This window comes from Spermophilus citellus (assembly GCF_964194105.1).
Source record: "Spermophilus citellus genome assembly, chromosome: 5".
Classification (NCBI taxonomy): Eukaryota; Metazoa; Chordata; class Mammalia; order Rodentia; family Sciuridae; genus Spermophilus; species Spermophilus citellus.
This window is the reverse complement of record NC_138186.1, coordinates 14,114,780-14,131,251: the sequence shown is the minus strand read 5'-3', so window position 1 is coordinate 14,131,251 and position 16,472 is coordinate 14,114,780. Positions and strand designations below refer to the sequence as shown.

At 40.6% G+C, this 16,472-nt stretch overlaps 1 protein-coding gene across 1 annotated transcript in view; it reads left to right on the top strand.

Moving 5' to 3' along the window:
• Positions 1–16,472, top strand: part of SYCP2L (synaptonemal complex protein 2 like) — a gene marked incomplete at its 5' end in the record, with an annotated part of 98,402 nt that overhangs the window by 19,003 nt on the left and 62,927 nt on the right. Inside the window, 6 exons of the mRNA XM_081296463.1 lie at positions 6,042–6,184; positions 7,956–8,008; positions 8,589–8,634; positions 11,078–11,170; positions 11,263–11,323; positions 15,478–15,623. Coding sequence (XP_081152589.1) covers positions 6,042–6,184; positions 7,956–8,008; positions 8,589–8,634; positions 11,078–11,170; positions 11,263–11,323; positions 15,478–15,623 — 542 coding nt within the window. The remainder of the gene's footprint in view (positions 1–6,041; positions 6,185–7,955; positions 8,009–8,588; positions 8,635–11,077; positions 11,171–11,262; positions 11,324–15,477; positions 15,624–16,472) is intronic.

The following is a 16,472-nucleotide window of genomic DNA, read 5'->3' as shown; positions in this document are numbered from 1 at the left end:
GGTTTGTACTTCCATCCATGTTTGATTGTTTATCCTTTTTTAAAAAAATTTAGTTTGTTTCTCCATGATTATCTTTCCCCTCGCCCTCTGTCTTTACTGAGGCACTTCCCACTGATGGTTTTGGTTATTGTTTTTCATTTCTTCCTCGTGTAGTGTTTTGCTCAAAATGCTTTGCAATGCTGGTTTTCTGGCTGCAAATTCTTTTAACTTTTGTTTACCATGAAAGATTTTTATTTCGTTGTCATACCTGAAGCTTAATTTTGCTGGATACAGAATTCTTGGTTGGCATCCATTGTCTTTCAGTGTTTGAAATACATTGTTCCATGACCTTCTTGCTTTCAGTGTCTGATGAAAAATCTGTTGTTAACCTTATTGGTTTACCCCTGAATGTAATCTGTCTCCTTTCTCTTGTAGCTTTTAATATTTTCTCTTTGTTCTGTATATTGGATATCTTCATAACAATGTGTCTTGGCGTTGGTCTACTGTGATTTTGTGTGTTCGGTGTCCTGTATGCATCTTCAATTTGTATATCTGTTTCCTTTTTTATTTCTGGAAAGTTTTCTGTAATTATTTCATTCAGCAGGTTACTCATTCCCTTGGTTTGAATCTCTGTACCTTCTTCTATCCCGATGACTCGTAAGTTTGGTTTTTTTATGTTATCCCATAACTCTTGGATGTTTTTCTCGTGATTTTTTACCAGCCTTTCTGAGTTGGCTAGACTCTTTTCAAGATGATATATTTTGTCTTCATTCTCTGACCTTCTGGCTTCTACTTGCTCCACTCTGTTAGTGATACTCTCAAATGAGTTTTTAATTTGGTTTATCATTTCCTTCATTTCTAGAATTATTGTTTGATTATTTTTTATAATCTCTATCTCCTGATAAAGTTGCTTAACTTCTTCTTTTATCTGTTTATGTAATTCATTCTCAATGTGTTCTTTCGCTGCTTGAATTTGCTGTCTTGTATCCTCTTTAAGGTTCCATTCCATCTGTCTAAGGTGTTCCTTGAGTTCTTTATATGACCATTTTTCTGATGACTCTAGGTCCTCCTGAATATTTAGGCTGTCCTGCATTGTTTGTACTCCTTTTCTTCCTTGCTTTTTGAAGCTGCTCATGTTACTTCTTGTTCTGTTTGACTGCTGAGTTACTGTTTATTCCTATAAATTTATTTGATGCTTGGGAGGAAAGGTTTTAGAAGGGAAGGGAAGAAGTCACTAAAGAGAATGAGAGTCAGCAGGTAGAATTCAAGGAAGGGGGATAAGATAATTGAAAAGAAATGAAAAGACAAAAGAAGAAAAAAATAGGAAATAAAAAAAGAAAAAAAATTTTAAAAAAATAATAATAAAAAAAATTAAAATTAAAATTAGAAGAAAAAAAATTAAAAAAAAATTGTAAAAAAAATTTAAAAAAACAAGAAAAATGAAAATGAAAGAAAAACCCAAATCAAAAAAAAAAGAGAAAAGAAAAAAAAAACTAATAAATGCAGTCTTAGAGTTTGATTAACTTCTCTTCCAGTAGGTGGCGCTGTGCCCACCAGGTCAAGTCTCTCCTGTCAGTACACGGGAACCAATCACTGTGCAGCAGCTCCTCCCAGACTGGGCGCGTCTCCAATCCTGAGTGTCTAGGGCCTCCTCTTGTGTCTAGTCACTTCCCACTTCTCCTCTAGCCAGGCCCCTCTCACAGGTGCTGCTCATCACAATACTGGCTACACGCCAGGTCTCCTGCTCCCGGGAGCCCTGTTTTCATGAACGACTGGGCACACTCTTCCAGTTTGCCATTCCCTCAGACCCTAAGTTTGTAGAGCTTGGGGCTGAGAATCCTCAGCGAATTTTACTTGCCCTCCGGTAGCCACTCCCCCGGTAGCTGGTGCAAGAGACCTCAGCTGTCAGCCCTGGTGGGAGTGGTAGTTTCGCGACGCGGGTCCCGCGCCACCTCTGATTCCCTCGGGCTGGCTGTCGCACTCACGGGAGAGCTGGGAGGGGCCCTTAAGGTTTCCCCGATGTGTGGAGAGGGAAGGCTAGGGGATTACACACCTGTAGCCACAGGTTTCAATGAAGTTATCTCCTCCGCCGCAGTCTGATGACGTCAGTTCTCTGCCATAGTGGTGTCTCTTGCAAATGGCGACAGTTCGTTTCCCTTTGCCGGGCGACCAATGCAACGGGTGGGTCCTTACTGTCTCTCCCAAGCCCCGTTTCAAACCTGTGGCCACTACTTATGAAGGCTCGGTAGGCATTTACCTCCGTAGGATGAGAAGGGCTGACCAGTTGTTTCAGCCGGATGGATTAGTGCTGAGTCACAGCTGTTTGTCTGCGGGAAGCAGGCGAACGGGAGCTTGAATTCAGCCGATCTGGGCTCAGTGTGTGTTCTGAGAGGCCCAGACTGTTCGCCCCAGATCCACATCAGCTCAGCATTGCCTAGTGATCCTGAGCAAACAGATATAGGTTGTTTATGACTCCCTATGCCCGCACAGCTGAAGAGGTCAGAGACTTGATCTCTCCGCGCCCGCCGCCATGTTGGAATTTGGACACCATTTTAAAACTGAGCATCTTGAATCTATTATGGTCAAATTAAAGATAATTAAGATTCTACTTTTAGTTTGAGAAAATTAAAAACTATTAATAATAAGGAGATATGCACTTACTCACCAGCCAGTTCTGTCAAATTTTGGTATTTTGTCACATCTGTTTCAACTGAAATTCTTTTAGATAAAAGAAATTGGAATCTCAAGTTAAGTCCCCATGTCTGTCTCCAATTCTATTCCCCTTTCTTTGACTTGAATTTATTTTTTCATTCCCAAGCATATTTTTCTATTTTTTGTATTCCATAAGCAACATACATTATTTTTACAGATTTTAAAAACATATAAATTCCATCCCATTGGACACATCCAGTTACAACTCATTTTTTCTCTTGGGACATTTGAGATTTAAACATATCAATATATATATAGTTTTAGTTTATCTGTTGTGAAATACCATAACTGATCTTGATATTCTTTTTTGGGCGGGTGGTAACCGGGAATGAACTAAGGGGCACTTGACCACTGAGCCACATCCCAGCCCAATTTTGTATTTTATTTAGAGACAGGATCTCACCGACTTGCTTAGCACTTCGCCTTTGCTGAGGCTGGCTTTGAACTTTCAATCCTCCTGCCCCAGCCTCCTGAGTCACTGGGTTTACAGATATTTTTCTTTTTGTAGCAATATTTTAAGGCTTTTTGATCTAATTTTATTACTATTTTAATATAACTAAAATATAAAACACATAATTTTTAAAAAATTGGTGTCTACTGACATATTGTTTGTTTTTTTTTTTTTCTCTTAACAATTCTTAAGTGTGATTTAAATGATTTAATTGCTCCAGGAGACATCTTCTTAGAACTGTAAGACACAATGCTGGTCTTCCAAGATGGAATTTCCCCCCATATTTTTATTTTTTTTTTATTATTTTTTTTAAAATTATTTTATTGTTGGTTGTTCAAAACATTACATAGTTCTTAATATACCATATTTCCCAGATTGATTCAAGTGGGTTATGAACTCCCATTTTTACCCCGTATACAGATTGCTGTGTCACATCAGTTACATTTCCATTGATTTACAAATTGCCTTTCTAGTGACTGATGTATTCTGCTGTCTATCCCATTCTCCACTGTCCCCTCTCCCCTCCCCTCCCCTCCCCTCCCCTTCTCTCTCTCCATCCCCTCTACTATAAATCGTTTCTTCCACTTATATAATTTTTCTCCTACTCCTCCTTTCCTCTTATATGTAATTGTGTATAACCCTGAGGCTCACCTTCCAATTCCATGCAATTTCCCTTAACGCTCACTTTCCCTCCCGCCTATCATCCCTGTTTAATGTTATTCTTCTTCTCCAGCTCTTCGTCTCTACCATAGAAGAAGACCTCAGAAGATGGGAAAATATACCCTGCTCATGGATAGGCAGAACTAACATCATCAAAATGGCGATATTACCAAAAGTTCTCTATAAGTTCAATGCTATCCCAATCAAAATCCCAACAGCATTTCTTGTAGAAATAGATAAAACAATCAGGAAATTCATATGGAATAATAAAAGACCCAGAATAGCAAAAACAATGCTAAGCAGGAAGTGTGAATCAGGCGGTATAGCGATACCAGACTTCAAACTATACTACAGAGCAATAGTAACAAAAACAGCATGGTACTGGTACCAAAACAGGCGAGTGGACCAATGGTACAGAATAGAAGACACAGTAACCAATCCACAAAACTACAACTATCTTATATTTGATAAAGGGGCTAAAAGCATGCAATGGAGGAAGGATAGCATCTTCAACAAATGGTGCTGGGAAAACTGGAAATCCATTTGCATCAAAATGAAACTGAATCCCTTTCTCTCGCCATGCACAAAAGTTAACTCAAAATGGATCAAGGAGCTCGATATTAAATCAGAGACATGGCGTCTGATAGAAGAAAAAGTTGGCTATGATCTACATACTGTGGGGTCAGGCCCCAAATTCCTCAATAGGACACCCATAGCGCAAGAGTTAACAACCAGAATCAACAAATGGGACTTACTCAAACTAAAAAGTTTTCTCTCAACAAAAGAAACAATAAGAGAGAAACAGGGAGCCTACATCCTGGGAACAAATCTTTACCCCACACACTTCAGATAGAGCCCTAATATCCAGAGTATACAAAGAACTCAAAAAAATTAGATAATAAGATAACAAATAACCCAATCAACAAATGGGCCAAGGACCTGAACAGACACTTCACAGAGGAGGACATACAATCAATCAACAAGTACATGAAAAAATGCTCAACATCGCTAGCGGTCAGAGAAATGCAAATCAAAACCACCCTAAGATACCATCTCACTCCAGTAAGATTGGCAGCCATTAAGAAGTCCAACAACAAGTGCTGGCGAGGATGCGGGGAAATGGGTACACTTGTTCATTGTTGGTGGGACTGCAAAATGGTGCAGCCAATTTGGAAAGCAGTATGGAGATTTCTTGGAAAGCTGGGAATGGAACCACCATTTGACCCAGCTATTCCCCTTCTAGGTCTATTCCCTAAAGACCTTAAAAGAGCATGCTACAGGGATACTGCCACATCGATGTTCATAGCAGCACAATTCACAATAGCTAGACTGTGGAACCAACCCAGATGCCCTTCAATAGATGAATGGATAAAAAAAAATGTGGCATTTATACACAATGGAGTATTACTCTGCATTAAAAAATGACAAAATCATAGAATTTGGAGGGAAATGGATGGCATTAGAGCAGATTGTGCTAAGTGAAGCTAGCCAATCCTTAAAAAACAAATGTCAAATGTCTTTGATATAAGGGGAGTAACCCCCATATTTTTAATTGGTGCATTATAATTATACATATTAGTGGGATTCATTGTTACCTATTCATACGTGCATATGATGTAACTATAATTTGGTCAATATTGTTCCTCAGTATTTTTTTCTTCCCTCCTCTCCCCCTTCCCTGATTTCCTTTCATCTGCTGATTTGCCTTCAATTTTCATGAGATTCTCCCCGCCATCCCTTTCTTCCTTTTGTTTTGGTACTGTAGATTGAATTCAGGGTTGCTTAACCACTGAGCCACATCCCTAGCCCTTTTAATATTTTGTATTGAGATGGCATCTCCCTGAGTTGCTTCGGGTCTTGCTAAGTGGTGGAGGCTGGTTTTGAACTCATGATCCTCCTGCCTCAGCCTCCCAAAGGGCTGAGATTACAGGCGTGCGCCACTGCACTCAACCTCTTTGTTCTCCCTTGATTCCACAAATGAAAAAAAAAAAGTGACCCTTGACCTTCTGAATTTGGCTTAATTCTCTTTATGTGGTGTACTCAAATTCCATCCATTTTCCTGCAAATGACATAATTTCAATTCTTTCTGGCTGAAGAAAGCTCCACTGTGTGTACATATCCCACATTTTCTTTCTCCATTCCTAGGAGGGAATTTCTCAGAGCAGGTGCTAACTTCGGAACCTGCATGTCCTGCTGCCTGGTGCCCTAATTATCTACATCTGCCCTGTTTTTACTCTAGATTATGACCAGCAGGTCACTCTCACGGAGGCGCTGTGTAGGATGACGACTAGAACATCCAGGCGTGACCTTGTCCATCAGTGGTTTGATGATGAGGTCCTTGCTGAAGCTTTCAAGAAAATTAGGGATCGAGAATTTGAGACGGTGAGAAGCCTGGTTACAAAAATTCCTGGTTGGTGGGTGTTTATTAAGCCTCTGCTCAGTCCTGTCCTGTGTGCGGGCCTGGATGGAGTTTTCTTTTTCTTCATTATGATTAAGTGGCCGTTCTTAAGTTTCTATTCCGTGTAACAGTGAAATAATTTTGAAGGCAACATGAGGCCAAATGGGGAGATGAAGATGGGGCTCTGAGACTGGGGACTGAGCTCTGTGAATTGATGTGTCCAGGGAGAGGGGTGCAGTTTTCCATGAACCTCAGACTGGGAAGAGAACAGGAGAAGGAAAGAGAGAGCACTTGAGCCATGGAAAGAGCAGCTGTGTCGCTGGGAAGTGTTGATCCAGAGACTGAAGAGCATTATGGGGTGGTTGTGCTGTGAGCCATGCAGCCTGTACCATTTAGAGGAACAGTTATTTTCAGTATCTTCGACACCACCCCAGCTTACTGTGGTCATGTCCTCAAGTAGCACAGAAAAATGCCCTACGGCTTCATTGTGTATCTGACTGTATCCTAACAGCTAAAGCATCTCCCCTCTCATTTTAATGTTCTTAAAATGAAAGACTCTTAGAAAAAGATAAAAATTCATAATTATAGTTTTCATGTTAATCAGACCTCTCGGGTTCAACCTGCCATGTAATTGGGACTCATACACAACTCAGACTGTGTTAAATCTGGACCTCGTATATATATCTCCTACTCTGAGCTAGTGCCTTATACTTAGTAGGTGTTTAGCCAGATTCAGTATGCTCTAAATGGAAAGCCCAGGAGCCTAGGGGCTGTTCTGGACTTGGGCTCTAGTTCCACCACCCTGACTTGCATGATGCAGGTATTTTGGCCAGGTGCATGACTTGTGAAGCCGGAGTGTCCTCCCCTGCAAGAGGGGAATAGACCCTGCCCCACCCCCATCAGAATGCTGAGCACTTAATGGGAGAAGCTGAAATTACCTGGTATCAATTTCCTTTGTCATTTCCTCATCTGCAGGGAAATTTGTCTACCATAGGAGAAAAGTAATTACCTTCTTTCCAAAATCCTTTCTACCCTGTCAGCTTTTTTTTTTTTTTTAAATTTATTTATTTATTAATATTTTATTTTAGTTGTAGTTGGACACAATTCCTCCACTTATTATTTTTTTTTAAGAAAGAGTGTGTGTGAGAGAGAGAGAGAGAGAGAGAGAATTTTTTTAATATTTATTTTTTTAGTTCTCGGCAGACACAACATTTTTGTTGGTATGTGGTGCTGAGGATCGAACCCGGGCCGCACGCATCCCAGGCGAGCGTGCTACCGCTTGAGCCACATCCCCAGCCCCCTGTCAGCTTTTTAATTGAATTGCTTTCAGTTAAAGAAAATTGGCGATGGAAAACACACCCAGAGAAACCCAGAGTTGATTCGTTTGATGGATTTGTGATTGGCTGTGATGCACGGGTGTTAGGAAGATTAGTTCAATATTGTAATCTTGGGTTTTTTTTTCTTGATTATTCTTCTGACCCAGAGAAGCAGTAGTGCATATGACTTTTGGAGACCTAAGTATTCATTGGCTAAAAACTTAATGCTATGGTGAGGAGTAGTTATTTCCAGAAATGTAGGCTTGGAATATTCTTTTTGTGGTACAAAGTGTTGCTAACACAAAATGAGTTCTTGTGAAACCTGGTGATATTCCTGGACCCTGAGTGTTTGGAAGCAAACACTGGCCTCTGCGTGCTGGTTAAAGAAGATATTTTGATTTTTTTTAAAAAATAAAACTTGCCATTATTTATTTTAAAGGATAGTCGACTCTTTCTCAATCACCTCAACAACAGACTTGGTGAGAAAAGAAGGTAAGATGTTTCTCTGTGTACCGTTTTCTTGACTAATTACTTTCTAGAAATGTCTAACATTTTACAAGAATAGGATCTGTTTCACTTTAGATATAGGATCCAGTTATTAATACAAATCTATGGTTCACTGATTAGAAATCTAAGATGATCAGATCGCTTATGCCTAGTGGCTCATTTGAGTGTTTAAAAAATTATCTGTCTTTAGCATGTTTTTTGACTTTGCATATTTATTTTTAGCAAGACATCCTTGAGTGAGTCTGTAGATCTTAGGAAGAGCAAGGTCATACAGACTTGAGGTCCCTGGGGATTCAGGTATCATGGACAGTTACATCCTTGATGAGACAAGGGTTGTTAAATTCACCCCTTTCTTTAGGAATCTTTCAGAATAATTTGGCTGAATTACAGTACTAGTGAGCTGTCCAGCTTGAGAGTAGATTTCTATTTGCAGGATTGAAACCCCCTACTGTTCTCTATATGAGAAGACTTAGTGACACACCCTAGTTATAGATGCTTGTTGCAAAACATTTGTAGGTTGTGTGTGGGGTCCATCCTTAATTTTTAATGGTGAGGTGTTTTGCAGGGTCTATTCATTTCCGTGTATTGCTGCTTTTGCTGATGAGCATGAGGTATGTTTGTCTCTCTTGGTGGGTGGGTGAGGGTGGAGTGCAAGGAAACCTGTAGTTAGGCTAGATTGTTATTACTCAGAAGGGCTTTATACAAAGGTTGCCAGTTTCTCCTAGTGATCTCAACTTTGAAATTATCCATGCTGGACCATGACATGATGCTGGGCTAGTGAGCATAGGGGCTCTCCTGCTACTACTGGGTAAGGGAGTTTTAGGGTCCATACTGTACCTATGTCAATTACAGGAACCTTGCCTTATTTTTCCCTATTGATGGGTGACATCCTTTAGGCCTGGACTTTTTCTCCTCTGGTTGATGCCTCCCTTTTTCCTGACCAAGTGAGACCATATTCCTTTTCTCTACTTTGTCATTGTATAATATTGTGCAAACTACTCCTATAAAGAAAGTACCTTTATATCGCAAGTGCTTGACTCTAGCTTCCTTTCTACCTTGCACTTTCTAGCCAAGGTTGATCAGCTGCTTTTCATCCCCTTCTTCAGTCTCTAGAGGAACAAGTTCTTTCATTATATAAGGTCCCTGACCTACAGTGTCTCATTTGCAGGGTGAAACCTTCAGGGGCCTTAGAACCTTGACTCAGCTGCAGATGCCTTAACCCCATCTTTAGATTGTCCTCATTAACAACTTCTTTACATTCAGAGCCTGTGTTTGTCTCTTGAGCTGAACTTTGAGCTTGTGAATACCCTACACACTCCTTCTCTCTAGAACAGACATTGGTCGACGGATCCCTGTATCCCACTTTGGCCTGTTTTCCCTTGGTGGTCTGAGGTTTCCTCTCTTCACTTGGCTCTAAGACTTCCAGATTTCCATCAGCTTCAACCAGGCCCCTTGTGCTGGCTTCTGGTGGCATACACTGGGAACAGAGGTCTTCATCCAGCTCTGTAGCCATTACAAAGTGGGCGTGCTTGATGAAAAGATGTCTAAGCAATACCGTTTATTGGAAAAGCAGGCTGTAGAATAGCAAGTCTGCAGTTTGTCCCATCACTGGGGAATAAGAACTTTATATATACAGTTGAACATCCCTAATCCAAAAACCAGAAATGTTTCAGAATTGAAAACTCACAGAATCCATGTGACCTTTACAAGTGGAAAATTCCACATCCGACTTCACTTGATGCAGTCAAAACACGGTGTACTGAAAATACTGTATAAAATTGTCAGGAGCTGCCAAGTAGGAAGCGAACCGCCTGTTAGCCTTGAGCGATGAGAATGTGGAGATGTGGCAAGCCAGCCATGGGCTGTGTATGTGAACTATGAGCCTTGAGCACACAGGGTGGACTGAACCAACATTGCCCCTCTGTTTGGGCGGGCAATATGTGCATCTTTTTGCTCTCTCTGCCTATGAGCCCCACACAGCACATGAGATGGGCGTGGCCTTCCTAGATGTCAGTCAACCTGCTGACAGCAAGACATCATGAAGCTAGACTCCACCCCCTGAAACCTGACCCCTTGCCTCATTTGAATGGCTTCTCCCCAATAAAAGGGTTCAGCACGTGCTCCTAGCTCTTTCTTGCCTGCCTTGCCCCCCTGGTGGGAGCTGCAGGTGAGGAGCAGTCACTGAGCCCAAAGAAAAGGTACTTTCTGAGTCTGTCTTATATTTAGTCCCCAGATTCACTTGGAGTGACCCTGATCGGTTTAGTCGTGTGACAGGGCATAAAATGACCTATGTATGAGGTGTATGTGATCTGTAAATGAATTTTGGGTTTAGATTCAGGTTGTTGCCCCCCAGAAATCTCACTACATACATGCAAATGCTCCAAAATACAAAAAGTTAGGAAGTGCGTTGGGGTTGCAAGCATTTTGGATAAGGGCTGCTCAACCTGAACTTCCTGATAACTTGTCTGCAAAACCTGTGGCAGGAACTAGAGAGGACAAAGGCATTGCTAATAGTGCCTATTGAAAGGGACCAATGGGAAGTTAGGAGGCAGGTACCACACTATTTGAGTCTTTCTTTTCTCCATTTTTACTAAAGCATATATTATAATTATCAGTTAAAATGAAAATGCTCTGAGCTTAAGTCTTTATTCTAATAGATGGTAGCTTAGGTGACAGATCACTCTTCAGATTTCATCACATCTCCCTTTCTAAAAGTATCCCTCTATATGCTGTATGGACTGTCATTGCTTCACATAGAACTGATGGCTTCATGATTCTCGCCAGGAAGAATTGTCTAGCTGGGGTCATCCGACATTTAAAATATCTATTAAATGTGCTAAGGACAGGGATTTTATTGGGAATGGCTTGGTCATATAAAGCCGAGATCTTTGTTTTGCACAAACTAATCAGGAAATGAAGGGTGCCCTAAAGTATTAGGAGAGTGCTGTTCTAGGAAAAGCACAAGATTCTTTTTTTAATTAGTACTTTTTTATCTGACCCTATAACATAGTTTTTTTGTGTGTGTGTTACTTTTTTGCTGAAATTCTCTTACAGATGAGAAAACCAGCAGATGAAAAATTAGAGAAATTTTGGATTGATTTCAACCTCGGAAGTCAGAGAGTAACTTTTTATATACACAATGATGAGGTAAGGAGTTTAATTCCCTAATAGATCTACCTGCTTCATGTATTTGGAAACGGGTTATATGCTCATGAGTTTCATCTGTCTACTTTCCCTAGAGTGCTCTGTGGGACCCAGTAAGAATTTTGAAGGAAGGAGTTGTTAACTTCAGAGTAATAGGTAAGATGATGATAATTCAGAACTCCTCCACATCTAGCTCTCAGTATTTGTTTATATTTGCAGTGTGTGTTAAGACCAGATTTCAGTCATCTCGTGGGCCAGAGGAAAGGCTGTGTGGTACAGTGGAAGGCTCATGGTGCTAAAGGCAAGGTTTAGGGGGCATAGTATCGATGACTTCTTTGCTTTGGGATTCAACTGCTTGCCTAGTTTTCTCAACTCTAGTTATGGTTCTCGCCAGATTAAAAGCAGAACTGCCACCAGATGTAGTGGTGCATGCCTGTAATCCCAGTGACTGAGGAGGCTGAGGCAGGAGGATCTGGAGTTCAAGGCTAGCCTCAGCAACTCAGACCCTAAGCCACTTGGTGAAACTCTGTTTCAGCATCTCAGTTGTAATCATACATGATCAGGTTTCCTGAAATGGGTTTTTTAAAATACAGAAGGGCAGGGGATATAGCTCAGTGGTAAAGCGGCCCTGGGTTTAATCCCTAGAACCAAAAAAATAAAAAAAAAATGCAGAACTACCATGTAACTTTTCCAGAAGGTTTTTATCAATATATAGTCCAGTGATTTCACTTTGAGATAGACATGCAAAAGAATTGGAAGGAGAATGTTGAACTGTTTATCCATGTTCATAGCCGCATTACTCACAACAGCTAAAAAGTGGAAATAACCCAAATGTTCAGTGAAGAATGAATGGTATCAGATAAAATATCCCATACATGCACATGTATACCATGTTATGCAGCTTTGGAAAGGGAACTTCTGACACCTGCCACAACACAGAGGAACCTTGAGGTCATTAGGCCAAGTGACATAAACCAATTTGAATATGGCAAAGTACTGATCCCAATGTACGAGGGTATTTAATGTAGTCAAATTCAGAGAGACAGCAGATTGGCTGTTGTCAGAGCTGTGGGAAGGGAGAAATGGATAACAGGTGTTCAAAGGGGACCAAGTTTCCATTTTGCAAGATGGAAAAGTTCTGGAGATCCTGTGGAATAACAATATGCATGTGCTAACTTAAATTAAAAAACACACATGATTAGGATGAACATTTTATTTTGTGTAGGGTTGTCCTGCCACCCCCAAACTGCCGTGCCCTCCCCAGTCACAACTTGGAAAAATGGTTTTGGTACCTGTCTTCCTCTCCCATAGAGTCACAGTAACAACTGATCGATGAGTTCACAGGCATCAGTGCCACCTCTTGTGTTTTGATTTCAGTCCTTTGACCCCCTGACTTTTCATCCCAACTTGATAGATGGCATGGAGTGATCTTGCTCAGCATCTCAGCTGTAACTATACATGATCAGGTTTCCTGAATTGGGTTTTTAAAATACAGAAGGCTATATTTTCATTCATGCTAGGCAAGTGCTCTACCCCTGGAGCCCACCCCAGCCCAAGATTCACATTTGCTGCTTAGCTTCCTGGAAGCCAGGGTGAAAAGTGAAATATGACCTGTGAGCATCTCTAAATTAGATGTTATCATAAATGTAAATTAGGAGTAACTTGTACAGTAAACTTATGTAGTAATTGTTAATTTAAGATGTATAAGATGGCATTGATAATAGTAAATAAGGACTTCCTTGGGTTACTGACTGGGGTAACCCTTAACATTACTTTTCTGACTTTATGCCTCAACTCTGAACTTTGCTATACTCATAGTTTTCAATAACTAAGTTGCCAAAGTGAATATTCTATACTTTATTAATAGATCATAATACTACTGTGACACTTTGTCAAGATACCGTGTGGCACTTTGTAAATACAAAGTGGGTGTTTCCATTTTTTTTTTATATCTGAGGAAAACAAAGATTAACAGACTCTGCAAATGAGACTATGATCTTGTATACACAGTCCTTCTGGCTGGGGAGTTGGCCAGGTATGTTGGCAGCGTGGTGTGACCTTCGGTATTTCTTCTGACCCGTATGTGTTTGTGTTGATCCCCAAAGCCCAACTAGCTAAAAATACATGTATTTTGGCAGATAATGGTTTTGAACCACTCTTGCAGCAGAGTTTTAGAAACACTCTGCAGTGAGGAGTGGATATCCAGTGAGATCAGAATTTGGGGAAGATTCCCTGACCTTGACTCTAGACCAACACTGCCCCATACATAGAAATAAAATGTGATGGAGGGGCTTCAGAAGGGGAGAGACTCTTCACTACCTGCACCTTATATAAGGCATTAGTCTCCCAAAAAGCTAAACACCAAAACAAAACAAATAACCTAATCAATAGATGGGCAAAGGAACTGAACAGGCACTTCACAGAAGAAATACAAATCATTAACAAATATATGAAAAAAAATGCTCGACATCTCTAGCAATCAGAGAAATGCAAATTAAAACTACTCTGAGATTCTCAGTCCAGTCAGAATGGCGGTTATCAAGAATACAAGCAATAATAAATGTTGGCGAGGATGTAGGGGGAGAAAGGTACTCTCATACATTGCTGACGGGACTGAAAATTGGTGCAGTCACACTGGAAAAACAGTATGGAGATTCCTCAGAAAACTTGGAATGGAACCACCATTTGACCCAGTTATCCCGCTCCTCAGCTTATACCCAAAGGACTTAAAATCGGCATACTGCAGTGATGCAACCACATCAATGTTTATAGAACTCAAATCAAAATGGCTAAGTTATAGTACCAACCTAGGTGGCCTTCAATAGATGAATGGATAAAGAAAATGTGGTACATACGTACAATGGAACATTACTCAACCTTAAAGACTAATGAAATTATGGCACTTGCCGGTAAGTAGATGGAACTGGAGGCTATCATGCTAAGTGAAATAAGCCAATCTCCAAAAACCAAAGGCTGACTGTTCTCTGATGTGTGGATACTGGGGTGTTGGGGGAGGAAGGAGTGGAGTTTCACCAGATTGGACGGGGAACTGGGGGAAGGGAGGCAAGATGGAAATGGGAAAGAAAGTAGAATGAGTCAAACATAACTTCCCTATGGTCATATATAAATATACAACCAGTGTGACTCTGCATCATGTATGACCACAAGAATCAGGAATTATACTCCATGTATGTATGTATGTCAAAATACATCCACTGTCATGTACAACTAAACAAAAATGTGAGCCACATATTCATATTTGAAATTTTCTAGTAGCCACTTGAATTGAAAAGTGGATTAACTTCAATACTATTTTAACCCAATGTATTCAAAATATTAATGTGAAATCAATATAAAGAACCTTTGAGCTATTATACGTTGTCCTTCCTGTTCTAAACCGTCTCAGTCTGGCATGGAGGTCACACTTGCAGAACGTCTCAATTTGCACGAGCTGTGTTTCAAGTTCTCCACCGTTAGACCTGTGTGTGTCTTTCTTCCCTCTCTCCATTCTCATCAACACGTGGCTGTTAGCTTTGTCTGCTCTTTCACAGACTGTACTCCATTCTCTCCTGTTTTCATCTTCTCTGTCCTTACTGCAACTTATGCTTGGACTTTATGAATTTTGATCTGAGCAGTTTTCTCCTCCAAAACCAATTACCCCTTGTCAGTGGCATCCTGGTAGGAGAGCCCAAGGAGGCTTCCACCTGAGATGGTCTTCTCACTGATGCCCCCACGTCCCCTTTTTAAAAGGAGTCTATTGGAAATGAAGGTGGGTTGTTCCATTTTGCATATCAGAAACAGGGGACTTCATTTTGTGTTTTAGAAATTTGTGGGGTTCCAGAGAGAAATGTTGTGCTTATTGTTTTTGGAAGTAAATTGCTATCAGATAAACAAAAGGCTCTCACAAAAACTTTGGATTTCTTTGATAAAGTAAGCTGCTTCCTTTTATTGGAAGATCAACCAATCATGTATGCATATGTAAATAAAAATTTCAAAGTAATGACTTTTCTACTCATTGCAGAGAAGTCCAGACAGTTGGCCGATACTCCAGTGTGATCATTTGTGAATATAAAGTTTTTTTTTTTTTTAAAGAGAGTGATAGAGGGAGAGAGAGAATTTTAATATTTATTTTTTAGTTCTTGGCGGACACAACATCGTTGTTTGTATGTGGTGCTGAGGATTGAACCCGGGCCCCGCACATGCCAGACGAGCGAGCTACCACTTGAGCCACGTCCCCAGCCCTTGAATATAAAGTTTTAAGCCCTTTATTATGCTGATGTGCAGGGTATACCATATTTTTTTTCTGCTAGAAACTGAGAACATAAAAATACTCATCATTTACCTGAAGCAGCCCATTATTATCAGCAAGAAAGAAGTGATGAAAATAGAAATCCATTTTGATTTGCAGTTCAGCATATCACCAACTTCCGTCCAAGCTTTGGGAGAAGACAAACAGGTGGCAAGTTCCATTCTCTCATTCTTTGAAATTCTTGCAGTGTGTCTTTATGTCTCTTCATTTTCTTTCTAGGGTTTTTAGAAATTGGTGTCCTGGTTGGGGTTCGATGTGAAGATTTGGTGCAGCAGAAGCCTTGGTCTTTAGAAAGTCATGTGAATTGAGAGCTCTGAATTCTAATCCCAGCTCTTCCTTTACATGTGACATTGCTTTAGTTACATAGGACACGAAGCCTTTTTGTACCTTGAAATGCTCCGTCTGTCTCTCGCTGACAGTAGAAAGCTTTTCTAGGAGACATCACCACCTCACTGGTTCTTCCTGGAGTCATGTATCTACCCACTGGACTTCCTGGCTCTTCCTGGGCTCTCAGCTCCACCTGGCCCCAGGGGGAATCATTAGGAGTGCGATTTCTTAGGGTGTTTCCCCAACCACTCCCTGTCTTGCCCTGTGGAATAGTCTATGCCTCTTCTAGATTGCTATGGTTTTTTATCTTGTGACTCAAATGCTTCCTACATATGTACAGGAGCAAGAGCCTTTCTCTATCACCATCATAGCCGGTAGGAAGGCAAGACATCTGTGACAAGAGTTCACAAAAATGTATTATATAAAATGTTGTAGTGATGGCCATTAGTGCATTAAAAGGTCAGAGGTCTGATGGGAGAAGTCTTGGGCCAACTTCCTTTTAAGTTTGAGCTGTACAGGCAGGCATTTGATATAGGATGAAGTGCTCTGTAAAGAATTTCCAAAGACCCCGTGAAAAGACTATCTCATGGGAGAAAACGAGAAACAGAATCAATAAAATTAACCCTTTCATTCTGTTACGTGATGAATGGGTCCAAGTTTGCCTTTACT